The sequence below is a fragment of the Centroberyx affinis genome, unplaced genomic scaffold (assembly GCF_046629955.1).
Source record: "Centroberyx affinis isolate AG114_WGS23_722 - 3 ecotype Tasmania unplaced genomic scaffold, CSIRO-AGI_Caff_v1 ptg000547l_1, whole genome shotgun sequence".
Classification (NCBI taxonomy): domain Eukaryota; kingdom Metazoa; phylum Chordata; class Actinopteri; order Beryciformes; family Berycidae; genus Centroberyx; species Centroberyx affinis.
The window spans coordinates 79,963-106,758 of NW_027279192.1; the positions used below are offsets into that span (position 1 = coordinate 79,963).

General features: G+C 42.3%; 4 protein-coding genes across 4 annotated transcripts; all 4 read right to left on the reverse strand.

Moving 5' to 3' along the window:
- Positions 1-804: 804 nt before the first annotated feature.
- klhl2 (kelch-like family member 2) lies at positions 805-12,939 on the reverse strand. The gene is made up of 15 exons (XM_071517978.1): positions 12,543-12,939; positions 11,300-11,419; positions 11,059-11,165; positions 10,771-10,892; positions 9,845-10,007; positions 9,391-9,500; positions 9,153-9,269; positions 7,460-7,609; positions 4,796-4,913; positions 4,412-4,609; positions 4,002-4,103; positions 3,723-3,851; positions 3,474-3,614; positions 3,222-3,365; positions 805-2,285 (listed from the first exon to the last, which is right to left on the reverse strand). Exons 1-15 carry the CDS (start codon positions 12,608-12,610, stop codon positions 2,257-2,259), a joined length of 1,818 nt encoding a protein of 605 aa, XP_071374079.1. The 5' UTR covers positions 12,611-12,939; the 3' UTR covers positions 805-2,256.
- A 786-nt stretch (positions 12,940-13,725) lies between these two features.
- med28 (mediator complex subunit 28) lies at positions 13,726-16,302 on the reverse strand. The gene is made up of 4 exons (XM_071517992.1): positions 16,127-16,302; positions 14,953-15,019; positions 14,744-14,856; positions 13,726-14,170 (listed from the first exon to the last, which is right to left on the reverse strand). Exons 1-4 carry the CDS (start codon positions 16,286-16,288, stop codon positions 13,967-13,969), a joined length of 546 nt encoding a protein of 181 aa, XP_071374093.1. The 5' UTR covers positions 16,289-16,302; the 3' UTR covers positions 13,726-13,966.
- A 163-nt stretch (positions 16,303-16,465) lies between these two features.
- Positions 16,466-21,488, reverse strand: lap3 (leucine aminopeptidase 3). Its single transcript, XM_071517985.1, has 13 exons — positions 21,396-21,488; positions 21,045-21,157; positions 20,873-20,927; positions 20,647-20,752; positions 20,377-20,536; positions 19,701-19,865; positions 19,053-19,211; positions 18,766-18,890; positions 18,012-18,100; positions 17,799-17,901; positions 17,591-17,670; positions 17,375-17,487; positions 16,466-17,246 (listed from the first exon to the last, which is right to left on the reverse strand). Exons 1-13 carry the CDS (start codon positions 21,486-21,488, stop codon positions 17,060-17,062), a joined length of 1,548 nt encoding a protein of 515 aa, XP_071374086.1. The 3' UTR covers positions 16,466-17,059.
- A 2,676-nt stretch (positions 21,489-24,164) lies between these two features.
- Positions 24,165-26,091, reverse strand: clrn2 (clarin 2). Its single transcript, XM_071517976.1, has 3 exons — positions 25,839-26,091; positions 24,887-25,066; positions 24,165-24,433 (listed from the first exon to the last, which is right to left on the reverse strand). The coding sequence occupies exons 1-3, from the start codon at positions 26,089-26,091 to the stop codon at positions 24,165-24,167; spliced, it is 702 nt and encodes a 233-aa protein (XP_071374077.1).
- Between the last annotated feature and the right edge of the window lie 705 nt (positions 26,092-26,796).

The window sequence follows — 26,796 nt, forward strand, 5'->3', positions numbered from 1 at the left end:
TAATATTGGACAATCTGATTGGCCGAGGGGAGAGGAGACTGACGTCACGGGGCAGACCGGCCTCGCTGATTGGCCCGCTGTATGGACTGATGATAGTGAGACGGAGAGTTTCTACAGCAACGGCCAATCAGAGGCGCGCTAGCGTTTCATAACCTTTGGAGTGTACGGACAGTAGGAGGGAAGAGATGGGGTGGTTTGAGAACTTTGCTTTGAGTCATGGACGTGTGGTCTTCCATCTTAAAAGTACAGATTTAATAGATTATTAAACAAATGTAAACATTGTAAATGTTGTTGAGGGTAAAACCCACCTGAACTCAGTCTCACTACCTTTTTTATTTGTGGAATAGACCATCTTCTAAGGCTGACATACATCTTTAATAATATAGTATACATTGTAATAAGTAGTATCAAATTGATACAAAGTTATAAGAGGATATGGTCTTTTTTAATTAATGCTTTTCTGAAAGTATAATTGATTTTTGTTTACATTGGTGGTTGTTTTCCTTATGATTACCCACTGTAGGTTACAGTTTATTTACCACTACATCACTATTTACTACCATGTATTCAGTTTTTATTTAAATAAATTTTTTACTACATTTTACTAATAATAAATTACCCACTGTAAAAGTATTCATGTAGGCTTTCACATACAGTATATTCCAGTTCAATGTTTTTACTGTTTTGGCAAAGTAAAAAAAAAAAAAAAAGAGTATACACTTTCACAGCTTTAAATACAAGAAGCATATTTATTAATGATAATATAAAACAATTAATGAAACATTTCAAAGATCATTAGCCTACATGACATTCCTCAATACACTGACAAGAAACAGCGATACCAGTACTATAGCAATTTTCAATATAGGAGAGGCAAGAGAAAGAGACTGAAAAAAGAAAAATCAAGAATAGGTTTGGTCACTTTCCAGAGAGAGAAAACAGATTAGTAATGTAGGAAGAGAGTAATAAAGAGAGACAGAAATAAAGAGACATATTAAAATTGGCACATTCATATTAAGTCAGGGTGTGCAGTAGTTAATAGGGTTGCTACACCAGGGGAGATCAAGGGGGAAGAGGGTAAGTGTTTACTGTTCAGGGGTAAGAGGTTAGAGGTTAGAGGTCGGGACCATGCAGTGGGTTCAGCCCATATCACTTGCTGCCATCAGTGGTTACAACCACAACAAAGATGGCTGCCAGGTGACAGTAAAGCACTAGTAAATACAACTGTTTGTCGTTTCAAACAGCTTCTCCCTCCATCTGTCACTCTTTTTGGCACCATGAAACGAGGCTTCTCCTCTACCGGTAGAGTTAGTGTTCCAGTGAAAGTCTTTTGTCCTTTTTGTTTCAGAAGAAATGTACATTATCTTCTACAGCTGCTTCCCACGTGGCTGTTATGAATACATGCGGGCTAACGCTCGACTGACACTCTACTACTGATCCAGAGTATGTTCTCAAAGGTATTTCTTTTTCTTCCCAGAACAGCGACCGAGTCCAGCTGCGCTCTGTCCAACAACGGTGCACCAGAAGTGTAAAACATAGGAGAAGAAATGGGGAAATAGGGTGTAGTTTGACATTCAGTCACGCTCCGACAGCCACGTTGGAACACTGTAAAGGTCAAAGGTCAGACAAAGTGCGGTCATGCTCCGTGTCGGACCAGGCGTCACCACAGAGACTCGCAAACATAGCACGCAAACATACATGCTCACATGTGCAAGCAAGGGAGCACGCACACATGCAAGCACACACACACACACACACACACACACACACCCACACACACGTGCACGCACGTCTTGGGATGATAAAATAAAGGAGAAAAAAATATTACAGTCCCAAATTCTCCTTCTCTGCCTTCCTCTCCCATAGATCAAGAACCGGTGGTCTTTCTCAGAGCCGGTTAATCTTAACATTACGTTAATGTTAAAGTAACTTTGCAGTTATAGTGGCTCCTTATCAGTAGCGTTTCAATGGCACTGTAGTGGTACAGTGGTGCTTAAAACTGGTTTGTCCAGTTGGTGCCGCAGTCCTGCCATGAGGGGATAAAAACACTGTTTGATCCCCTTTTGTTACAGCTCCCCCACTCGTTAAGTGCAAAAAATCTTCGTCATCATCAACCTTGTCATCATGTTCTTCATCTTCATCAGTGCCTGTGGAGGCTGCCTAAGGTCGAAGCATTGGCATCATAGACAGATCCAAGATCAGTATTTAGCAGAAGAATACACTCTGCTCCGAATCAGCGGCAGGCCTCAAGAGCAGTCATAAGGGCTTGTCGATCACAGTCACGCCTGCGATGATAAAGAATTAGGTCAGGATGATACATCAATATCACCAGGGCTCCAGTTTCACAAATCACATATATTGAAAATGTCCCCAAGTTTTATATAGATTTTAAATTTGGGGGAAACAAATAGTGAAAAATTAAGATGATGATCATGACAAATTATTATTATTACTACTACACCACTACTACAACTATTACTACTACATTGTGATTATCCTAATATTTTCTTAAATTGTCGCTCTTTTTGTGAAGCACTTTGTAACCCTCAGTTTCGAAAGATGCAATATAAATAAAGACTTAGTTACCACTAGTACTAGTAGCAGCAGCGGTAATAGTGGTCGTAGTAGTAATAGCTGCAATAGTGGTAACAGCAATAACTGCAATAGCCTTATTAAAGCTGCACTAGGCAAAATCTTTATACAAAAATACACTTGTTCTATCAGCCTAAATCATAAAGCGTGGCTGCAATAGAGAGGAGCGTCCCATCCCCCCTAATTGAGATCCAAATTCATCCTATTTACCCAAATTAAATTCTGTTGTTGGCTATGGACACTTCTCCACTCATAGGAAGTGACAATTCAATCTTAGGAGCAAAATACAAACTGCCAAAGAGCAGGCGTGCCGTCCAGAGAAAGCTGGACTCAGCAACACTAGATCTTTTGCCCCTCTTCTCCCTTTGGTATAAAGTAATCAAATGCCGGCCAGGCTGAGAGTGCTGTGTGCAGTTTACTGATGTTATGTTACATATTTCTGGGTATTGAAGTTCAAATTTTTCAAACGGTTTCCTCTTGCTGCCATTTGGAGCCGCCAGTGTGCAATGTTGCCAAGTGTAGCTTCAAAAAAATGTTAACTTGGTGTCACTTGATGGTGCAATGATGGAGCAGTGTGTGAATGACCTGCATGGCTTTTCAGTGTGTATGTCCATGTGTTGTGTTCAGACCTGCATAACTGCGTCCTGTGCTCATGCAGGCAGGCAGTAGTGTCCACTTGTCAGAGTTTGGGTTGTAGAACTCCACTGAGGCCAAGTTACAGCTGCCGTCATCTCCTCCCACCACATACAGTATGTTGTTCACAGCACACACACCTGAAACACACACACACACGATTATTAACATTACATTAATGGACACTTTACAGCCACAACGTCCGTCTTACACTCGAACATGTTTGGTTGACAGACTATGTTCCTTACCTGCGTTGCGTCGACACATGTTCATATCAGCTACCTGTCGCCAGCTGTTGGAGGCGGGGTCGTACACCTCGCAACTCTTCCTCACCAACGGGCCGTCATGCCCCCCCACAGCGTAGAGCAGGCCTTTTAACACACCTACACCTGTTGAAGACATTTGGTACATTTGGTAAATAAAACAAAACCACATGTATCCACGTGTAAACACACATATAGACACAAACACACACACACACACACACACACACACACCTGCCCCACTGCGGCGTGTGCCCATCTCAGAAATGTAGCTCCATGTGTTGCTATTTGGGTTGTAAGCCTCTACTGTACTCAAACATTGCCTGGTCGCTCCATCATAACCTCCAACTGCATACAGGATCCCTGAAAAACACACAAACATACACAAAGGCACACAGAATGCACATCATCCATAACTGAGAAAGTGGCAGCTGTTTCTAACTAGGAAATGTAGGAAACCAGGAACTAACTAGGAAACCAGGAACTAACTAGGAAACCAGGAAATTTACTCACCATTGACGACACCCACTCCCACACTGCTACGTCTGGTGCTCATAGGTAAAACGTGGAACCACTCATCCGTCTTTGCGTTGTACGCCTCAACTGTAGATAGACCTGCAAACACATATGAATGACTGCCATTATCAACAATGCCATTACTAATCACATTTTTTGTGATACTCTATTAATCCACAAAGGACAAATCAGTGTTTTTGTTTCCCCCCTTTGACTGGGAGGTTAAAACACAGAGCGAGTTACACAGCAGCACTCCTGGAGCTGGTACAGAGCCAGCGTCTTGCTCAAGGACACTTTGGCAGGACAGATGCTTGCTGTCATAGGGGCTTGAGCCCAGGCCTTCCAGTTAAAGGACGGTCTCTGTCATACACACACACACACACACACACACACACACACACGCATACCTGTGCTACCATCAAAGCCTCCGACAGCGTACAGCAGTCCGTTGAGCACAGCAGCCCCGAGTGTTGACCGTCGGTCCTGCATGCTGCTCACACAGGTCCAGCGGTCCATAGCCGGGTCGTAACAGTCGACCGTCCGCACACGCAAAGAACCGTTGAAACCACCGACCGCATACACACACCCACCCACATACACCACACCTATGGAGAACAACAGAGGAATTACACAGAGAAGCACAAATACTGTATCTACAATAAAGACTCTCTCACACACATACAGCGTGGTTTAGCAAGGTTGAAGGTTGAAATGGCACGAAGGGGGGAGAGACTGTACAATTCAAGGATGAGGGTTCAGTCGTGTGGAGATCGTTGTTAAGGGTTTTCTACCTGCTCTGCACCTCCTGGTGGGGAGTTCAGCCACCTGGTACCATCGCTGCTCCTCAAAGTCATAACATTCAACACTCCGGATGGCCTTGGGAGCCTGGCCTCCAACCACTACCATCACCTAAAACACAACCATATAATAAGTATTAGTAGTGGCATCACATAAACGATGATAAACTAACACACTCTGGATGGTGTAGAGATGCTGCAGCCAGCCTGCACGGGCTTACAAGGCACATCCATACTCTCATTAGTGTCTTCGCTGTTCTAGCCAGGCTTTTCAGATTAAGCTTGCCAACACTGAATCCACCTTTTCTGAAGCACATCGGAAGCCTTTCATAATCATCTAATCAAAAGATATTTGCTGAAACAGAAATCATTTTCCATCCATCCTTCTCAGCTCATCAACTAAAGAGCAATAAAACAAGTACATTTCATTTTCAGTTTCTCCCACATGACATTAAGCTTCCTGTGACTATAATGGTGACACACCTAACCTTGAGATCTTTCACTACTGGATAAGTTTTGTGTGACAAATAGCTGTTCTTGAAAAAAACAATATGCTCTTAGTTTAGGTATACACCAAATATCAGCATACAGTTTTTCTATTTAAATAAGGAGTACTTTGTTTTTAATATCCTGTATTTGGTGGCTTCTTGGTGGCTCAGTTGGTTAAGGGCCATATTATGTACCCAAGTCCTGGGTTTGAATCTGACCTGCGACCTTTGTTGCACGTCACCCTCCTCTCTCTCTCCCATCTCTCCTGTCTCTCTCTATACGTTCAACTATCAAATGAACGTAAAAATGCCAAAAAATAAATAAATAAATAAAATCCTGTATAGAAGACCAGTGTATTTATCAACCTAGTTGTACTTGGCACATGTGTGATTACACCAATGCCGCTACCAACTGTGCCAGTGCAGCTACACTGGTACAATTCTATGGTGCTGAATTTATACTTTTAATGGCTTTATGTTTGTTATATTGGCATGCAGTATGTCCTGTCTGCACTGTAAGTGAGATCCTGTTACCGTCTGTCCTGCACCTGGTGTCTCAATCCTGTATTGTACAACTCTTTTTCAATGTGTCAGCACCAATTAACTAGGTCAGATTCCCTCTGCACCTGTTGTAGGCTGAGTGTCAAAACAAAGCAATTTGGTTCTGATTTCAGTAAATGAGATCTAAACCAGTCACAGAAAATAAAGTCATAACTTCAATGTCTCAAGGATAGTTATTAGAGGTTACCCAAATTAATATTCTTTTACTGAGTCTATGGTCAGGCATATTTACAAGTCTCCTCCCTATATCACTGCAAATAGCCAGATTAGGTGCAAGTCTATGAACCCCCAAAACGGTATGAATTGTGCTAGTAGTGCAAACATCAACAGCATAATCTCAGACACGGCATACACATGACTTGTACAGCTGTGTGTGTGGCATCTTAAATCTTAACAAACATTTCTCTCTTCAGCACACATACCATCTGTAATGGTCAAATGTTCATCCAAGGCATTTCTGAGCATGCACATAAATAACCCTGTAACTGGGAATAATCGGGTTATAGCAAACATTTGATTGAGGTATTTACATGCACTCTAGTAATGCGTTAACGTGGAAAACCCCAGTTTACATGTCATAGTTGGATTTCTCTCCTTAAGGAAGTGAACTTTGAAAACTCAAACTTCCATGGTCAGGTTTCTGTGTCTCATTCCTTTGCACTGCTTCTTCATTTCAGAAAGCATTAAAAGCATTTCCTCATCAGTCCAAAAGTGAGTCTTGCCGATCGCCATGCTGTTAGATGTTTACTGCTTCCGGAGACGCTGCTCTCTATCCGGTTACATATGTGCTCATTGAAGAACTATTAGCCTAGCTGTAATGAACTCATATAACCCTTTTTTGCTTTGCTCAGTGGGAAAGCACTGCTTGCAACCTTGAATGAGAACATATTGTTGTTTTACCAGAACACCCTGAACATATCGTTATCCTCCTAGAGCCCTTCCATATGCACGCCTCTGTGTTTCAACTCAACTGTACATAAGCTTGTGTGTTTGGTTTTTTAGGTAAAATGCCCTAGCCTTGTCTTGGAGAACGTCCTGGACACATCTTTGGGTCTTCTCACCATGCTGCACGTATAATAAATTATATATGAGGTAAGAGACAATAGTCAAGTGGTTGTATTATATCTAGGCTAGTGAACCTAGAGGAAAGTAAATATATATTTTTTTCTACATCATACGCAGATGTAAAAAACCTAAAGAAATCAGATTAAGGGTGTACATAGGCAGAATAATTCGAGATATTGGGCAAAAGCCTAGCTGTGTTAATCGTGTTTCTCATAATGCGATAACGGCCTTTATCCGATTGAGGAAATCGCCCTATGCTGTTTACACACTTGAATAATAAGGGAATTGCTTAAATCAGACTATGATTGGTTTATTAGTGTGCATGTAAACTTGCTCTCTGTTGCTGAGTAAATGACAGCACTGTTAGACCAACAAAGTAAATAGACTTCTATACACATTGTTTACCTACAATGACCAATTTGAGTTTGTTTTTTTATTTACCACAGGTCAACATATTCTGTAGATCAATTATTACTTCCTCATCAATTAAGAGTTGTCCTTGTTTCTTTTGTTGTGAGGATGCAGAGAGAGGCTGTGTGCATACCTTAGGACAGCAGGCAGGAGTCCTCATGCGTGTGCGTGCCGTCTTCATCAGGGCTCTCTGGTCAGCTGGCAGCAGGTGGTACTTCATGGCCTCAATCAGGTAGTCTTTACACGCACTGCTATTCTTAATCAGGGACTCCTCCTCCACCCGCTAACAGAGCCAGTCAGTGAGAGAGGTACCAATCAGCTAAGAGGATTTACATATTGGTATTGGCACAGATCAGCTGATAATGTGACACAGAGGTATATCTAAGACAAAATTAAGGGAAAATCCACTCTAAACGTAATTCAGGCGTAATTCAGTATGATCTTGACTGACTCAATCAACATAAACAGCTCTTTCCCAAAGCTACAAACCAGAAAATCAAGACTGCAGTGACATTAGGAGCTGCTCCACAGTTTGCAGATTCATAAAATGTTTCTATGAGATTTTACACCTACAAAATATTTGGATGTAGATTTTACCTTAATTAACCTTATGTCATAATAGCGCTAATAGAGCAAAGAGATTAATCATTATAATTTGCAAGTTGCATAACATCCTATTGTGTTATGCATAGATTCTGTTTTTCAAGAGGGCAAGTGCAGCCAAAAAAAGTAAAACCACCCACATTTGTTTTCTTAGCCATGTAAACAAACAGTCCAACAATGCATATGCAGAGCGCTCTCATCATGACCGCCTGGTTCTGTCATGAGTCAGAAGGGAGCAACTACAAAATTAATTCTGCTGCTGTCAAATTAACAAAAAAGGCAAGCTTGGCTGACGTGTATCAATTTAAAAAAAAAATGCATACAGTAAAAAGTGTGGCAATCTTCTGGATACCCAGAAAATAAGAATAGATGCATGGACAAAAACTGAAATACAACCTCCAATACTACCAATTCAAATTTGGGCCATTCTTCCTAAATTGTATCAGGGCAATGTGACCACATACCTAAATAATCTGTACCAGCTAGATTTTCTGTTTTATTCTCAAAAACAGCGTTCTTGGGACAGGGAATGTTATTGTAACATATAAAACTGAGATCAATATATCCCTAGTTCCACACCAGAAAATATACCCATATATTTAGGTAGTTTATCATTTACTGTCACTTGAGCAACTCCAGGAAAGGTCACTTGATTACATCAAAGACTGAAAGTATTCATACATCAATATATAGACTGTCAAATGCCAAATTTCAATATTTAAACATTATTTGGCAAGAAGTGTCAGACGGTGTGAGTTTAGACATCAACTGATACAAGCTTCACATCTAATTACGTTATGTAATGTATGTTTTTTGCCATTCCACTACTGTTTCAACAGTGGTCAAAAACTAGTTGAACAATATCTAAACTTGATACCTAGCAGAATGTTTCCTAGCAGTGGCAAACATGGAGACAGACCTTTTTACTTGCTTTGGTGTAAAAACAACAAATGCTAACAACGATTTGCACTTAACATTTTCAAACATATTTTCAAGGATAGAATAGTACAAAAACAACGGACCATTCAAGGTTGTGTTGTAGTCAAAACATCACGACTATGATCTGCACGAGCCACAGACAAGTGATGTTAACAAATGACCTTGAGTGTTTCTATTGCTTAAATCTCGCCTCAACCATCCAGGAGTATAGAATAACAGAAGTGAATTCAGTTTAAGAGTGGGCTTTTGCTATAATGAAAACATGCAATAACAGACAACCATACCTGCACCAGGTATTCTCTGGAGAGGAGGGGCAGGCGGACATGCTCCATCAGGTGAGCCAGGTGTTCCTGACGGACGTCTTTATCGTGGTTGACCCAAGCAATCACTGCTTCAAAAACCTACACATGAATGTATAGACAGACTTTAACCACATCAGCTACAAAAACACTAAAATAACTTGGTTTTGCTGTGCTGTCCACAAGGGGTTGTGTGTGTGTGCATGAGTGTGTGTGTTTGTACCTTCTCCTCTGTGGGGATGGTGAGTTTGTCACTGGCAATAAGGCTGGACACTTGCTCCATGCCCAAGTTGAGGAACTCTTCACTCCCGACCACCTCAGTGAAATGTTGCTCTGCCAACACAAACACAAATCTTAACAGACTATTCTGTGATTACAGATTAACTTTGCCATTTTCCATGCCGGTGTTTGCCTCTCATTCCCACACTCTCTTCACACATTTCCATTAACTACAACCTCTCACTTACTCTCTCTTACGCCCTTTTCTGCTTCCCGCTTGTATTCTCCTGTGTCACCGCCTCACCTGTTCTCATTCTGTCTCTCCCACATCCTCCAGGACACATACGGCCCATTTTAGTAGAGCATTAAGAACTGTGTCGCACTCTCTCTCTCTCTCACACACACACATAAACACTCTCCCTCCAGACACACACACATATACCTATGCATACACACACCTGCATAACTGTTGGCCTGTGTGAGCAGCTGAGAGCAGGCGTGGAGGTCAGCGAAGGCTCGTATTCCTAGACAGTTGGACGGATGAAGCTGAGAGCTCAGGAACTCACAACAAGCCTTTTTCACCTCAGTCAGCTGGAGCAGACCTGCTGCAGGCAACAATGCCTGTGACACACACACACACACACACAAGGTTAACACATAGAGCAACCCGCATTTGGTGGCAGGTTTGGTTGATTATAATACGGCTGAATTATTCTAAGGGGGAGACAGGCTAGCCTGGGGTTGAGAGACACTATGTTTTAGTCAGAAGATAGCAGGTTGGGTCTACCAAAATTTCCTTGAGCAAGACACTAAACTTGATTGCTCCACTATAATGGCTGCCGCTGTAGCCATACTCCTCTGATAAAAAATACATATGTGTGTGCGAGTTCCCTGCACAGAGACTGTGTTTCAGGGGGATAGGCAAAGTGAAAAAAATGCAACTATACATACGTATATAATATAGCAACAGGTTTGAATCTTTTAAGCAGTTCTCATACCAAGAAAGAATTGATTTTCATGCTAAAGCAAAAATATAAAAATGAACTTAAAGGGGTTTAAAATGTGGTCAAACTCTGAATTTCTATCTATGGAATTAAATGCATATTTACAACACAGTGATATGAAATGGCTTTCATGCAACCAGATTGACCCTACTAAAACCATCAGTAGCTTACACACAATGTCAAATAACAGCTACTTATCCCTTAAATTTTTGGAATAGAAATGTTATTCAAATACTCCAGTTGAGAAAAAAAATAGATCTAGCCTTGTTTCCACCGGCCAGTTTGACATTGTTAAATGCAGTGTGAGACTGCACAATGGGAAAAAAGACAGAAATACAGACAACGCATGTCTATATCGGTGTATGTTTGTGTGTGTTTACCTGTACATTATCCTCTGTAACCTGTATCTCTGCTGTGTAGATGTAGTCTATCAGTAGGCCCAGAGTCCAACCATCCATCTCCTTTATCCTCACTCGTTTTGCCCTGCTCTCGGCCATCTCTCCTGTCGGTACACACACACGTTAGCCTTACAGAGGTTGTAATTATTGTGTAGTACACCAATGAGCGCTAAAGGAACTAAGCAAACACAGGCAAAGGATTCCTGACAGATGTCTGACAGCGTTGTTGCACCTCCTGTGTAAAAATGTAGCAGTAATAGTAGTCCTTACCTGTGAACATAGCATGGAAGTAGGGGCTCCCAGCAGCCAGAACCACCCTGTGAGCAGCGATCTCTACATCCTCCGCCACTATGGTCACATCACACAACAGGCTCTGACTGGTGTGTGTGTGACAGACAGAGAGAGAGAGGGGAAAAAGAGAGAGAGAGCATATGTTTGACTAAAGTTTAGGCAGTGATACAAAGAAGATTGTGGGTGAGACAGCAGAGAACAGAGGGAGAACGTGCATCACCTGCGCAGCTCGTTCATGACTTTGAAAGCCTTCCTCATGTGCCGTGGGTTCAGAGTAACAGGACCTTGCCTCTCTACTCCATCTTCTTTGTCCAAAGGATGTGGACAAAGTCTGGTACACCTGAGAGGGACAGCACAAACACACACACACACACACGCATACAAACATACACACACAAAGAATAACTAATGTTGCCATGTCTAGATCATTATGCCGCCCATGACAGAGGGCAGAATCATTTGGTCACTGCTTTCTTTTACACACATAGGCCTAGATATAGTAACTAGACACATACACAGAATAACTAAAACATCTCACTTACATCACACACACTTTCACTAACTCACTGTCTCTTACATCTCACACATTCACACACACAGAACATCTAAAATCGAGGTTGTAGATCATTATGTTGCCCATCCCATGACACACTCATATGGTCATTTCTTACCTTTACATACATACAAACACACAAACAGCATAACTATTTGGCACATACAAACATAAACACACACTCTCTCTCTCTCTCTCACACACACACACACACACACACATACACACACCCCCACTACCTAATATTGAATTTATAGATTATTACATTATGGTGCCCATCCCATGACAGATGGTAATTTCTTACTTTTACATTAATACACACAAAGAACTCACATACAGCATAAGTAACATTCAGCACATACAAATATAAACTCTCTCTCACACACACACTCCCAGACTACCTAAAATGACAGACTCATATGGTCATTTCTTACTTTTACATAAATACATACAAGCACACAAACACACACACACACACATACAGCATAACTATTCAGCACATACAAACATAAGCACACTCTCTCCCTCTCTCTCACACACAATATCTAAAATTGAATCTGTAGATCATTATGCTGCCCATGGCATAATCATATGGCCTTTGTTTTCTTTTGCATTCATACACAAATACAGTACACACACACACACACACAGAAACAAGGCTACATATCATTCAGCACACATACTCAAAATCACACTCCCTCTCTGACACAAACAAAATACTCCTGTAGCCCGACAAACATGACATATAACATGACAACAAACACGACCCCCCCACCCACCCAAAAAAAACTACTCCTCCTCCCCTCAGGCACAGTCCACAGCCACGGTCAACCCAGACCAGCCGCTCTGTCAATGCGGCACCATCAGTCAAAGCAGCCACTGGGAAACGTCAACACTCCCTTTCACTTACAGCGGATGAATGTCCATGATTCCGGTGTTTTTCAGAGGCTGAAAACTTGGGGCAGCGGCATGCACCATTCCATATCCACGATGTCTTCTTTATTTATTTTAAATCAAGCGTGAATCACAGCCCAGACCACGGTTGTTTTCAGGCGAGGAGACGGGGCTCACACAGCAGCAGCCCCATAAAGCTGGGTGTTTCATACAGTACGACTGCGGTGACACTCAGTAAAAACACGTTGTGATTCAACCCGGGTGTTGTAGTAGCCGTCTGCTCTCTTCGCTCGGTTGAAACGTGCAGGAAGGAAAACGACGCCGCAGCGGAGACACGTTTTTTTATGTCATTATTTTGTGTTTTTCTTTACTCCTAGGTGTAGCGCTGGGTGCAAGCGGCGGACAAGGCTACCTGTTATTTTCCAATCGCTGATTAAAACGTACAAACAAGGACATGTCGGCAAAGACGTTCCTCTGAGTGGCCAAGGTATCCGACAAGAAAGCACTGTCTCCCTCTAGCTGTGGAAGACTGACCATGCGCAGTGGGGGTTCCCCGGCAGAACAGTAATTTCATAATAATTTCATTCAGTAGAAATTATCTCAATTACAGAATGTATAACAATGAATTTTCATTGCATTATCTCATTGTATCAGTGTAGACAGTCATTCAGTTCAATACTAAATCAATCATGGGGGTCCCGTGGCCTAGTGTGTGTCTATTTGGGGGTCCATGACATGAAAACATCCAAAAGAACCCCTGTCGAAATGACTTAGTGAGTGGTTCCCATCTGAGATTTTTGTCTGTCTGTACTGTCAGTGGATAGATAATAGCTGACAAGCTAAGTAGAGCAAGCTGTTATGGTGTGAACACACTGAATGCATTAGAAACAGCACACTGTAAGGGAGTTCAGCCTTTTAACTTACAGCCTTTGAAGTCTTTTTTGTTTTGTTTTGATGTTTTAATTTAAATTTGACATGGCAGTTAAGATGTCAGAGTATTGTTTAATAATGACAAGACTCCAATGATGACATCTTCGTAAATACTTTTGATACTATGATTTTTCCATCATACTTGCTAATAATGTCACAGAGGTCTGGGTGATCAGATTTTACAGGGAGAGCTTGACCTTTTTAATCACAACAAAGTCAAGATTTTATTTATGCACTGTAACAACATAATGAGAAACATAAACATGAGCTGAGTTCAGATTCAAAAGACACACAATTTTATTTTTTTTTTACAGTAAAAAAGTTGGTACCATAAAAATATTTACACTAGTCCAAAATAGAACAGAATTGAAATACAAATGAAGAATCTATGTGATGACTGAGCTTGGCTGGGCGTTAAACTCATGACCACAACAGCAGAGCTGCTGTGCTGTTCTCCAGTTTCCTCATAGTTTGACAGCAGCACTACGTCTACGTAGATATATCTGTGTGTTAGTTTGGTTTTAAAGGGGCTGGGGGCAGACTAGCAGAGGCCTGCTCCAAAAAGGCCAGTGGTCCAGGAGGGGGAAGGTCTGTGGGTTTGCGATGTTGAACGCTCACATCTTCAAGTACTTGCTGCCAGTGATGCAGTTTGGACATGTGCTTCTGAACTAGCAATTCTTTCCTCTGTAGCTCGTTACGCAACTCCGACACATCCTACAGTGAGACAAAGAAATTGTGTGTGAGAAGACAGCGAGAGGCAGATAAGGGGAAATGGAGAGGAATGAAAAATATGTAAATGCAGACAAAGACAATGTCAAAGAAAACAAAGCAATGCCACTGAACCAAGACACTGAGATTGATAAAGTACTCCTCAATGAGGGGTTTGGGCCCCCGAGGGCATTGCGAGATGATTTAAGTAATATGGGGGGGAAAAAAACATTTGATATATACTATAAAGTTAATACCTTTATGATAAATGCTTACTGTAAATAATGCCCATTTGCAAACTCTAATTAATGAAACCTGAAAGATCAGATTAGAATATTTATTATAGTATATTATTATTATTATTATTATATTATTATTATAGTATATTTATATAGTATCACAGTTTATTTCATGCTTGTGGAGCTATGTTGGGAAGATGTTGTCGCAAGTAGTTTCTACAGGTAAGCTACAACACCACAAACAATAGGAAAGTGGTAGAAAAAATAAGCAGAGGACAGCTGGAGAGGGCCACTCCAAACTGTGAAGAAAGAAGAAAATGTAAGGCTGCAAAGTCATTACCTCTTTCACAACCTGCTCTGGCTTCTGTACAGATAACTGAAGCCGTTTCTGTAAGAAGAAGCATTCTGTCTGTCTAGCCACGTCCAGGAACTTTTGTATGCACTGGTCCACACCTGTGATCAGCAGAAAGATAAACCAATGTAATAAACAAAAACTTCTGTTAGGAACATCGAGTTTGAAAACAGGTTAATCTCTTATGCTTCACTCACCAGTTCGAATCTCCTCCTGGTCGGTTCCGTTAACGTAGTCTTGGCTTACCAGGGATGCAAAGCAAGCCTAGTAGATGGACGCACAGAGTAACATTAGTAAATTTGCTCTCTTGGAAATTAAAGTTTCTAGATCAGTGGATCTCAATCCTGGTCCTCGGGTCCCAGAGTACTGCTGGTTTTCTATCCTACCAGCTAGTTAACTGGCGTCCCAGGTGTAAATCAGTACTCTTGCACACCTGATACAGACTACACACTTTCATGCTAGCCCTACACAGGTTCCTATTCATAGTATTCCCATGATGTCACATGCATTTCCTACCAATATGGCGCTTTACAATACACACAGCTCATTGGCTGTGTTTATCATTTGATTGTAATCACCTGTTAATTTATTACAATCACCTGTTATTTTCCTACCAAGATGGCCATGTGGTGATGTAACAGAATACTATGAATTGCTCAACCAATCAGCCCTTAATTGAATCAGGTGTGAAAGAGTAAAGATGAAACAAAACTTGTAGGACAGGTACTTGACGACTGGGTTGGGAAACTGGGTTTTTGTTCCTCCCTGGTGATTAATGAGCCATGTTGTCTGTATCTACCTGGCACCAGGTGTGACTCCTTAACTATCAGGGAGGAACAAAAACCTGCAGGATCCTGGACTGCAAGGACCGGAATTTACTGCTCAGGGCAGGAGGATTACACCTTGTGCAAGGGAGGGCCGAGTTTAAGCAGGTTTTCATTCCAACCACAGACTACAGCAGGTGATAGTACTGCATTAGTACTGATTAGTACTGCACTGATCAGTGAAATCACCTGCAGTACTGATCAGTACTAATCAGTGAAATCACCTGCTGTATAGTCATTGGTTGGAATGAAAACCTGTTAACGTTACTGGTCTGAGTTACACAGTAACATGTAACTAAGATTAGCTAGCAGCTAACATTAGCTAGATTAGAATATTTTAGCCAACGACGATAGCTAACTATGAATGAGATTGCATCGTTTATCGTTTAGCAAACATAAGGTGATGTGATTCCTGTAATGAATAGTTAACATTAACTGAATGTATCTTCGGCGCAACGCCAACAGTTGAAGCATTAAACATTAGTTAGCTAACATGAAGTTAGCATACACAGCTAAGATGAGGTAGCTCGTGACCGCAGCATCCCACCTCAAAGGAAGCCTCCAAATCGTCCACCAGCGTGTTGTTTCCCTGGCCCCTGGTGCCGGTACCGGGGAGTAAACCTGGTTGACCCGGTCCGCCAGGACCCCCAACGGGATGCCCACCAGACGGTTGTTGACCGGGAAACATCCCACCCATGGATGACGCCATCTTGGTCTGACTGTTTCTTGACTACCCGGTGTGCACATGCGCAGACACTGACGTTAAGTGTATTTTCACAACAGATGTCTCACATCATTTCAAATTCTACAGTACAGTTTATTGAAGCAACATCATATTAATTTTGTTGACATTCTGTCAACTTCTTAGTTACTACATAGCTTCTTAATTTTCTCAACCAAATGCACAATAGTATCCAAGAGAAACGTAACTTATTAACAGCACAGGTCATGTTTTTTTTATTATTATTTTTAAATACAGGTCAAGTCTAAGCATTTACAGTGATGCAAAAATATTCAAGCTGTCTTGTGAACTTACATTGCAGCATGGCCTAGAAAAGAGAACCTGCATAAATTACTTGATTACTTATAAATCCCTACAGCCCCACATTTATGTGTAGACACTGGTTTTGTAGACTGCTTCAGGTTTATATGAATACAATACACATGATGGACAGAGGCTAATAATATTCATGGCTCTTATTTGTAAACGTTATTGGTAGTGTCCATCTTTTCTGAAGAAATCTGAAGAAAATTAAGAATTAAGATGGTTGTAAAATCGCTACCATCAGGTTCAGAGCTCTGCCAAGAAAACATGACACTGTTCATCCCAGCAGTAAAACGTGTGCTAGAGCTGTGCTTAGACCTTGAAACTTGGTCCTTAATTCTCTCTCTCTCTGTATGTGGAGAGATCTCCTGACCTCCGGGAGGACGGGCGCTCATGGGCTGAGAATCGTATGCTATCTCAATTTGTGTCAATCTTTCAGCCTTGGTGGGCCAGCCCAGCAGCAAACTCCACCAGCGTGCGCGTCGGCCTTCCAGACATGCCTTTCCTCAGGTAGGGAATTTCGTCTTTGTTAGTCATCACCCCAGCAATGTCCAGATGGGCCCAATGAGTAACTGTGACAAACTCTCTCAGGAACGCAGCTGCTGTGCATGCACCGCCAGAACTAGGTGGGAATAAACAGCCACACTAGTCAGACACTTGGAAGCCAATAAACCATGAACTAACTCCTCTGCCATACAAACATGTCTAGTAGGAGGTGAAGGAACTCGCTGAGCGTAGTGAGATACGTACCGGCTGTACTTGCCGATGTTGTTGAGGTCAGCCAGCTGGCTGTCAGTCACCTGTCTGGTGTAATGCTGGAACAGAGGCATCCGCCACACTCTGTCACCTGTCACAACACTGGCCTAGACACACACACACACACAACACTCGTCAGCACAGGAGCCGAGAGACAGAGAAATCATGTGTAGAGGTGTGTGTATGTGTGTGTGTGCATTGTGCGTATACCGTGTACAGCTTCTCCCAGAGCCAGTCAGAGTTTGTGAATACTCCAGTTGCTGCTGAGCCAAGAGCTACATCCATTGCCCCTTGAAGACAGAAGAAGCCACCTTTTAATGTTTACTCATTATTATTATTAAAGCCATATCATATTTTCCATATGTCGATCATGCAACAATATCAGCCTTAAACTTGTTATGTGTATTTATTATCCCACCTGTTAACGTAGCTGCATTGACAATGGCACTGGGCTTGAAGGTGTGAGCATAACAGAGAGCATCGGCTAGGATCAACCTGCCCTCTGCATCTGTATTATCCACCTGTACATGGAGGAACAATAAAACCCATTGACGTACATGAGTTAGACAAACACACACATATAATAAGATAAGATTAGAGGTAACTTTGTTATCCCTTCTGGTCCACCCACCTGTATGGTTTTTCCATTCTGGGCCCTGACAACATCACCTGGTTTATTTGCCTTTCCACTGGGCATGTTTTCACACAGGGGAGCCAGACCTTAAAGAATTGGTCAGTAGTGGAGATACGATATAGGCAGTGTTCACACTACTCCTCTTTTTTCAAACTGCCACCGCCTTATTTACATCAAAGGAAAAAGGGAGCAGCCGCAAGGCGGATGGAAAGTGGCCACTTTGGAAAAAGCGCTGTGCCTGGCTCCTTTTTTAGGGCAGAGCAGAGAGCTTTCCAACTTTTTAGAGAGGTGCACAACATGGACCGCATTTTTGTGAGCCAGCCAATCACACCGAAGATGTGTTATGTTGTAAGCGGACAGTGTACAACAAGAATAACCAAGAATTAAAATGGAGAAAGTAGTTGGTATTACTCCGATCATAAAGAGTCTTTATGGAGCGCAATTGGCTGCATTGTGGGAATTTCTGGTGTCTGCAGGTTTTACTGAAGTACCGTTTGCTGATAGGTGCATCTACTGACATTAGTCATTATGGAAATAGAGTGTAGGTCATGCAAACTCGCTTTTTTAAATCTGCATAAAATGTAGTTATGGCAGCTTTCTTTTTTCCCGTACCAAAAAAGCAGAACAGTGTGAACATGGCCATGAAGTAAACAACACAGGCACACTGACACACACTCCTCCATTTCTCATCCATGAAGCATGACAGAAAAAAAACAGTATGTTGCACAGTGTTTTGAGTCAACAAGCTCACCAATAATGTTAATTGGCAGTTTGAGTGCTGCCGCTGTGACAATGGACGCACACACAGTGGCGGCTCCTCCCATATCAGCTCGCATTGCGTCCATACCAGAAGACGGCTTCAGAGAAATACCGCCACTACCGAAAGAGAGAGAGAGAGAGAGGGGAGAGATGGTGAAACAAAAGGAAGAACATCATGTGAACATCATGTGAGAGATGAGATGTGTTTAGCCTTCTAAGATCCAGGTGGTTCATCAGATATCTTATTGACCAACAGGGTGAGTGTGTGTTATGGTCTACCTGTCAAAGGTAATGCCCTTGCCGACCAACAGCAGTGGGGCTTTCGTACGGTCGGGGCAGCCGTTGTAATGTAGTTCCAGGAAGACAGGCGGCTCCTCCGAGCCTTTAGATACACTAAGGAACGCTCCCATCTGATGCTCCTCTATCCAAGCCTGCGGCCTACACAAGCCACACAGACACATAGCTTATGAGATAAGCGGGAGTCAGCAAAAACTCATCTGCTTTCCAGACCTCAAAAAATTATCCCTTGGAAGAAACACTAACACACTTCATCTTAATTAAGCAATATCACACTGGAGAGGGAGTGCTGATACACAGTATATCAGCACGACCTCGAGTGTAATATTGCTTTTATACAACAGTTCTATAAACAAAGCTATTTATCAAGTAATGGTAATTTAAGACAACAGATTATGATTTTTGTCTTTTATTTGTCTCCGCCAACAACAACAGTTCCCTCAGGATTCCACTACCAAGTAATACTAAACAACACAAACTGTTTATATCAGAACCTGTAAAGCAGAGTGTTACATATAGTAAACGTCCCGGTGCTGTTCTACTGTATATCAGCACTCATGGAATGCCTCCTGTCTAATCAAATTACCTGACCGGAGCTAACTGTTGTATAAAAGACACCGATGCACTCACCTCTTATGAACTGTGACCCGCTCAGCGTACGGCGCTAGTTTCTCTTCAATGGTGTCTGCAAAAACAGTAGGAGTGATGTGATTGGCTGGAGCTTCCATGAGTAGCCTGGCCAGGTTCTGTCCTTCTCCATACAGGATTCCTTTCTCCCACCCTGCCAGGTCGGTACTAGGAATAATCACACACACACACACACACACACACACACACACACACACACACACGATGCTAGATGCACATCTGTATTTTACAAAACGTAGACCTATGATATTCTGTGAGCGTAGCTTTGGGTGACAGCCTGTTTGTCAGTAGAGCTGCAACGATTAATCGATTTGTTGTCAACTATTAAATTGATCGCCAACTATTTTGATAATCGATTAATCGGTTTGAGTAATTTTTTAAGAAAAATAAGTCAAAATTCTCTGATTCCAGCTTCTTAAATGTGAATATTTTCTGGTTTCTTTACTCCTCTATGACAGTAAACTGAATATCTTTGGGTTGTGGACAAAACAAGACATTTGAGGACGTCATCTTGGGCTTTGGGAAACACTGATCGACATTTTTCACAATTTTCTGACATTTTATAGACCAAACAACTAATCGATTAATCGAGAAAATAATCGACAGATTAATCGACAATGAAAATAATCGTTAGTTGAGGCCCTATTTGTCAGTCTACCTTCCATGAAGCTGTGCTGTTACTTTGGTCTTCTTCTTGGACTTGAGCTCGTCGTACTGAAACAAACCCAGGACGGCGCCTTCTGCTGCCGACTGGGCGTCACCACAGCCGTCCACCTCCACATGGCTCACCTCCAGGTCTTGAAGTTGCCTGCAGCCCGCTGGACTCACACAGAGGATAACATAAACATAAGCCAGACAAACAGACAGACAGCCACAAGCACATACAGTACAAAGATTCCCACTAAATGAGCAGAGGCATGTGTCTCACCTGACACTGCTTCTCTGATGTTCTCCTTGCAGGTGTCCCAGTTCTCCGCCCCACACACACTTGCAGTGGTCTTACCCAGCCCAACTGCTGCCACGCATGGGAAGTCCTGGAGCAGACACGCATTACAGAGAAGATTATTCTACTGCTGAAAAGACAGCGTTTTATTAATCTTATGTCTTGACTCTTTCTGAGATAACCCAAGTTACGGTCTGTTGCATCTCGTTACCTGGTGGACTCCATAAAATATTCTGGTTCTGCCTTTCTTCAGAGCTGGACCAGAGCTGTAAGAAGCAAAATAAAACCAGAGAACAGTTTATAAACCAAAACACTCAACAGAAGTCAGACACGCAGAAGCTTTTGTGTTATGATCTCAGTGGCGTGTAACATTACAGACTGACATTTTCAGCAGTTCTGAAAGTTTCCCGGACAGAGCTTTGTCCCAACGTGCCGCTGCCTCTGTCAGGTGACTGCCATCCTCTCCCTCCTTCTCATACACTCCCAGCACCAAGCCCTGGTAGAGACCCACAGGAACACAGGGGGGCGTTTATAAAAGAGATGGTCTGCCATACAAACAGTGGAGACAGTAAACACAGAAAGACAAACACACTCACACACACACATGCTCACACAAAAACAGAGTTCTATCAATTAAAAGTCCTGAAACATAGTGTGAAGTACAAATGACTCCTGTGTTATTCAACTAAATAACTGTCGTTATTGGGTAACTTAATGTCAGCCTTGCTACTTACTTTTCTGGCATTCCAGTTACTTTGCGAGGCGGAGAAGAACCTGCAGTGTTTTGTCCGCACTGCTGTCAGAATAGCTCTCCTCATAGGAAGCATTGTCACCTGCTATATATGTGTGTATTTTGAGCAAATTATAGATTTACATTTACGAAACGGTCGCTTGCATGTGCAAAAGGTTGCCGACCGACCTCAGACGGTCGCGTTCATTACGTCAACAACAAGCGACAAAAAACATGGGTCTTTGTCGCCACCTGGTGCCAGCAGTGGGTATTTAAAAGTCAGCAGGTGGAAAGAAGAGGATCAGAAGAGAAGGGAGAATCAGCAGCAGCAAAAAAAAACATGACAAACAGCATAAAAGTGGGGCATGTGGCGTTAACCATGAGGCCTAAACCTTCATAGAGGCCAGTTAACAACATCAAACACAGCATTCAGATTGTAATCACACTGGAACCAATCAAACTGCGGCTACTTTACACGCAGACTTGAATCCTGTCACTACTCTTCACACAGAAAAAGTTTAATTAAGGTTAATGAAAAATGGCATTGGTGTCATGTGATTTTGTTATGAATTCTGTCAATTAAGATCGATTTCTAAGGCAAAACCAGAATAGATTCTCTTCACTTTTTTCATAATTGTGAATTATCCACATCTGTCACATCATTGAAGTATTAATTTGGCTCTGATACTTACATTGGATTATTTGTAACATTAGCAAGACAGAATCCCTACCAGCTTCAGGGGCGCTGTTCTGTCCCTGACCCTGACCTTTGACCTCGCTGTGGAGTGGGGTGAGCAACAGAGATCAATCAAGTTTCACATTATTATTATAACCAACCTTTCAATATCTGAATAGTTTTCTTTGACATCTCAGAAGTTCATATTTGAGGAAGTCCTCACTTGGGTTGAGAGGTAGTTTTCACAAGTTTTCTCATTGTGAAAACACATTAATGAAGGGAGATGTAGGAATATGGAGAGAATGTAAGAGAGAAAAGAAAGCTTTGGGCCCTTGGAAGATCATGCATCCAACACAACACACAGTAAAAGAAACATAAATAATTGTTTAATCAATCTCTTACATGTAAATATTTGTGTGTCACCAGCTTGTTATTATCTGGCTTTAGCTGCCTTCTTTAATAGGATGCATCTTAAAATAAAACAAGGAATAAAAAAAGAGGAAACAGCTTTCAGGTCCTTGGAAAGTCATGCAGTCAACTCAACACATAAGAGTGTAACCAATCCATTAACTAATGCATATTACAAAAGCCCTTTAACAATGGCCCATCAAATTATTTTCAAGGAGCATTTTTTAAAACATGCTCAAAATAATTATTTTGATTACATTGCAACTAAGTGCTTCAGACATGAGCAACGCTTCATAAGCAATTTTCTAAAGTAAAATTTAATGAAAATCAAATAATCTCTAGGCCTACTTGAGTGAAATGATTAGCACTCTTTCCATTTATGGAAAATCATCGATTGATTAAGTCCACAAATCACAGAGACATAAAAGCTTGTGCTAGCATAGTTGCTATCAAACCAGCAGAGTGGACTACAACAATTAAAATGTTATTCCAAGGGATCAAAGATAATTCTGAAAAAGACTGACGTCAAATCCTTCAAAAAGGGACTTGACTGACACTCTTGACCTAAAACTTTACTCTGAGTACCATGCAGTGACTTAAAAACAAGTCTGTTAACATTTCATACATAAAATGGAAAAAAAAATCATGTACTGTATTTACATTGCATCAAACAAATATGTTGCAACTATAGACAGAATATATACAACACAAGATGAAGTTTGGGATACAGGACTCATTGCACTCACTTAGGGCCTATGCACATTTAGGCAGATTCAATTTAATCACTTAACTCCTCTGGAGCTGCAAATACCAAGAAACAGACCGATACATACAGCCAAAACACCTGTGATGTGTGTGTGGTCACTGCCTCTTTTATCCCAGTTAATATTAATGCGATTTTAGGTGAGAGAGTCACCTGAACGCCACTCGTCTGATCCTTGCAACAGTCCATCTCTGTCAGAATGAAAAGCAAGGCACTGTCCTTCAAGAGTGAACGCTGAACTCCTTTCTGCACCTGGTGTGTCACCCTGAGCCCTCTGGCCATGTGCATTATGTCTGCTGTCTGAAATAAGTGTCATTTCAGAGGGATGTATTTAACACTTTTAGATAGTTTCAGGAACCCGCTCCAGAGCCATATCAGCTCTATGAGTGAACAAACAACACTTTTCAAATATAAAAAAATGCCAGTGAAAATTTTGCTTTGTAGCATGAATTTGGTCTGATCTTGAAAATCAGTCATGATGCCAAATTGTGGCTGTAATCAGCCTAAAAGTCAAGTACACAGCAAAGTAGAGCTGATATGGCTCTGGAGCTTATGTTCAAATCTATCAAAAATGTTAAATTGGGGCGCCCTGGTGGCTCACCGAGTAGGGCACGTACCATTTGGCTCAGGCCTTCCCGCAGCGACCCAGGTTCGAATCTGACCCATGGTCCTTTGCTGCATGTCCTCCCCTTGCTCTCTCTCCCATACCTTCCTGTCTCTCTCTCACTATATATCTCTCAAATAAAGCATAAAATGCCAAAAATAAATCTTAAAAAAAAAAAGTGTTAAATTAACTCTGATGGGTGTGGACTTATAGAAACACTGTTTTTGATTTTGCTGTGCTATCTCTCAGTCATTAGTTCTTGTCTGTGATCATGGGCCAACTTTTGACATTTTCAGTGATAACGCGCTCTTTGATTGGAGGTTCAGTAGAGCAAGTCTAGAGCGGAGATGGTGGGCTCTTCGGGTTTCTTGCTCTGTGGTTTGGGCAGCTTGATCCGGCTCATGGCAACCACTCCGCAGACGGCGACGTGCGTCACAACACTGGCCACGCCCAGCCAGAAGGACCAATCCAGGCTGTCGTCCAGGACGGAGAGGCGGAAGAGGTTCTCCCGATAGTTGGCAACCCGCTCTGTCAGACTGTGGTGCCTCATGGCTGCCAGGAAACACAGCACACCCAGGGTGCCAAACAGACCTGGGGACAGAGGGATGGAGAGGGAGAAACACAAGTTGGGAAGGGGAAAATATAAACAGTGTTGGGAGGGGAAAGTTAAAGGACAGGGAAGGAAGATAAAGGGAGTATATTCAGTTAAAAAAGAGAGATGCAGCAAGAAAGAAGACAACGGTATTGGAGATGAACAAAATGAAGGGAAAGAAGAAATATTGAGCATGGAAATTAAAATAGGTGAGAATAGGTGAAGAGAAAGGAAGGAGTGCTGCTGAATAAGAGGGAGGAAAGTTCAAGTGAGAGAGTGAAGTTACAAAGGAGATGGGTACACAAAAGGGGAAAGTAAAAGAAGGGAGGAAACACAAGGAGGGAGAGAAATTAGGAGGGTGATAGGGGGCAAGAAAGGGAGTCATTCATGCAGTTGTGTAGTGTGTGTGTGTGTGTGTGTGTGTGTGTGTGTGTGTGTGTTCCCTCACATACCAGCGATGAAGTTCCACAGGTAGAGTCCCTTGTGCCCCTTGATGCTCTGGTACGGGACTTTGCGGGCGTTGTAAATGCAGAAAGACAGACTGACCAAGGCAAAGCCCATCGCAGCCAGCAGGAAGAGAATCACCATCATGTGAAGCCCGCTGTTCAGCGTCCGCACAAGCTTAGGGAAGACTAGACAGCCGGACAGAAAGAAACACACAGACACACACACGTCAGCTCTGTCAGTTGGGTCCTATGGGTCAAGACAGTAGAGAGACAGAGAGAGCGAGAGAGAGAGAGAGAGAGAGAGAGAGAGACAGACAGACAGATAGAGAAAGAGAGAGAGTGTGTATGTGTATGTGTGTGAGAGAGATATGCAAACACACACACACACACACACACACACACACACAGACACACACTCAAACACACACTCAGTGGCCACCGGTTGAAGACTGTGGTTGTACCTACTGGGCAGCTCCCATGCTTTACTGTGTGAATAGTAAATATAAAAAAATGCATACACAACCTATCTGTCAATTAGTAGAGAGCATGAGATAGAGTATGGCACTCACCATACCTTAGTTTAAATGTGTCCAAATTTTGATATTGTAGGTTTTTATAGGTTTTTTTGTTTTTTTTTGGAGATTAGGCTATAGAATAAGCAAAAAATTGCTATAAATTATGGAAGCCATCTAAAAAAAAATCACATCAGAGGAGCATTCAGGATTCATGTTCCCTTTAGCGATGTGTGTTTGTGTAAGATCTAATTACACTGATCAGATAATGTCTTGCCAATCATCAGCAGGCTAATTGCTCCACTTGTCCCCAGAAACAGATAGGCCCAACGTCACATTTTGGAAATTTTGGTTCCAAATGATAGTCAGGAACTTTGCCATACTTTGGGGTTTAGTGTATTGTCGCCCCTGAGTAGTGATGAACAGAGAGAGACATGTAAACTTACTGTAGATTTTGGAGCGCCTGTTTCCGAGCCCACACTTCTTGGTCTTTCCTCCCTGGAAGAGTCCGTAGTAAATGCTCCCAATGAACTGGTCGAGCTCCGGAGCGGACGCGTTCACGATGTCGACCCCGGTTTTACACAGGATCCGTCCGGTGACCCAGCGCTCCGTCGAGAGGGCCACGAATAAGAGCGTCACGGAGCCAATACAGAGCACTGAGGCCACCGAGAATGTTATCCGTTTCCACAAGCTAGGCATCTTACCGCCACCGGGCGTACAAGCCCATGGTGCCCAGAGGGAGGTAACACTACGCCGGGCGAGGACCGCGGAGCGCGCTCTGTAACGGCGTGGCGCGCAATCACCATGAGTTTATTTAATGTTTGAGCTACAAAAACATGATAAAAAAAACAACAACAAAAAACGTTGTTTCTCAGGCTGAGATGCGGGCGTGTGTTGACGGGAAGATGTACAGAGCAGGAGAAACCGAATCTACGACGGTCAAACAGATCCCTTACCGAGAGAAACTCTATCCCTGCCCTGTGCGCTTGGGTTCTCAGGCAGTTGCTCCCTCCTCCCTCTCCCCCCCCTCTCTTCCTGGTCTTTAATCAAGGGATGCAATAACCTTTGCAACCTGGCCTTTGCAACTGGAAATTTATAGTCTAATATTGGTGATCACACAGGCGGCTGCAGTCATATTGAGCAGTAATTGTGCCAGAATGACTGATGCGTCCATTTTAGCAGAGATCCTAAAGGTCAGGTCAGAGCATTAACCACCATATATGTAGACTCACTGAATTAAAAAATGTCCAGTCCTAAATCCACAGTTCATCCTGTCTACAATATATGGCCTTGTTTTTTTCCATGTCATTCATTTAGCTCCATGTCATGCCTTACATTACGGATATATTGATTTTATTGGGATATCAAAGTAAACTGTATTCAACTGAAATAGAAATGTAAGGC

What these genes read in the sequence shown, in the direction of transcription:
- clrn2 (XM_071517976.1), bottom strand. Translation starts at nt 26,091, where the DNA reads ATGCCTAGCTTGTGGAAACGGATAACATTCTCGGTGGCCTCAGTGCTC. An exon ending in CAGGCGCTCCAAAATCTACA is followed by an intron (nt 25,067 to 25,838) that starts GTAAGTTTACAT and finishes CCGGCTGTCTAG; the next exon opens with TCTTCCCTAAGCTTGTGCGG. An exon ending in CCTGTGGAACTTCATCGCTG is followed by an intron (nt 24,434 to 24,886) that starts GTATGTGAGGGA and finishes CTCTGTCCCCAG; the next exon opens with GTCTGTTTGGCACCCTGGGT.
- med28 (XM_071517992.1), bottom strand. Translation starts at nt 16,288, where the DNA reads ATGGCGTCATCCATGGGTGGGATGTTTCCCGGTCAACAACCGTCTGGT. An exon ending in ATTTGGAGGCTTCCTTTGAG is followed by an intron (nt 15,020 to 16,126) that starts GTGGGATGCTGC and finishes TCCATCTACTAG; the next exon opens with GCTTGCTTTGCATCCCTGGT. An exon ending in CCAGGAGGAGATTCGAACTG is followed by an intron (nt 14,857 to 14,952) that starts GTGAGTGAAGCA and finishes TGCTGATCACAG; the next exon opens with GTGTGGACCAGTGCATACAA.
- lap3 (XM_071517985.1), bottom strand. Translation starts at nt 21,488, where the DNA reads ATGCTTCCTATGAGGAGAGCTATTCTGACAGCAGTGCGGACAAAACAC. An exon ending in AGAATGGAAAAACCATACAG is followed by an intron (nt 17,902 to 18,011) that starts GTGGGTGGACCA and finishes CTCCATGTACAG; the next exon opens with GTGGATAATACAGATGCAGA. An exon ending in TCTGGGAGAAGCTGTACACG is followed by an intron (nt 17,488 to 17,590) that starts GTATACGCACAA and finishes GTGTGTGTCTAG; the next exon opens with GCCAGTGTTGTGACAGGTGA.
- klhl2 (XM_071517978.1), bottom strand. Translation starts at nt 12,610, where the DNA reads ATGGTGCATGCCGCTGCCCCAAGTTTTCAGCCTCTGAAAAACACCGGA. An exon ending in CTTCCATGCTATGTTCACAG is followed by an intron (nt 10,893 to 11,058) that starts GTAAGGACTACT and finishes GTGTACCGACAG; the next exon opens with GAGAGATGGCCGAGAGCAGG. An exon ending in ACAGGCCAACAGTTATGCAG is followed by an intron (nt 9,501 to 9,844) that starts GTGTGTGTATGC and finishes TTGTGTTGGCAG; the next exon opens with AGCAACATTTCACTGAGGTG.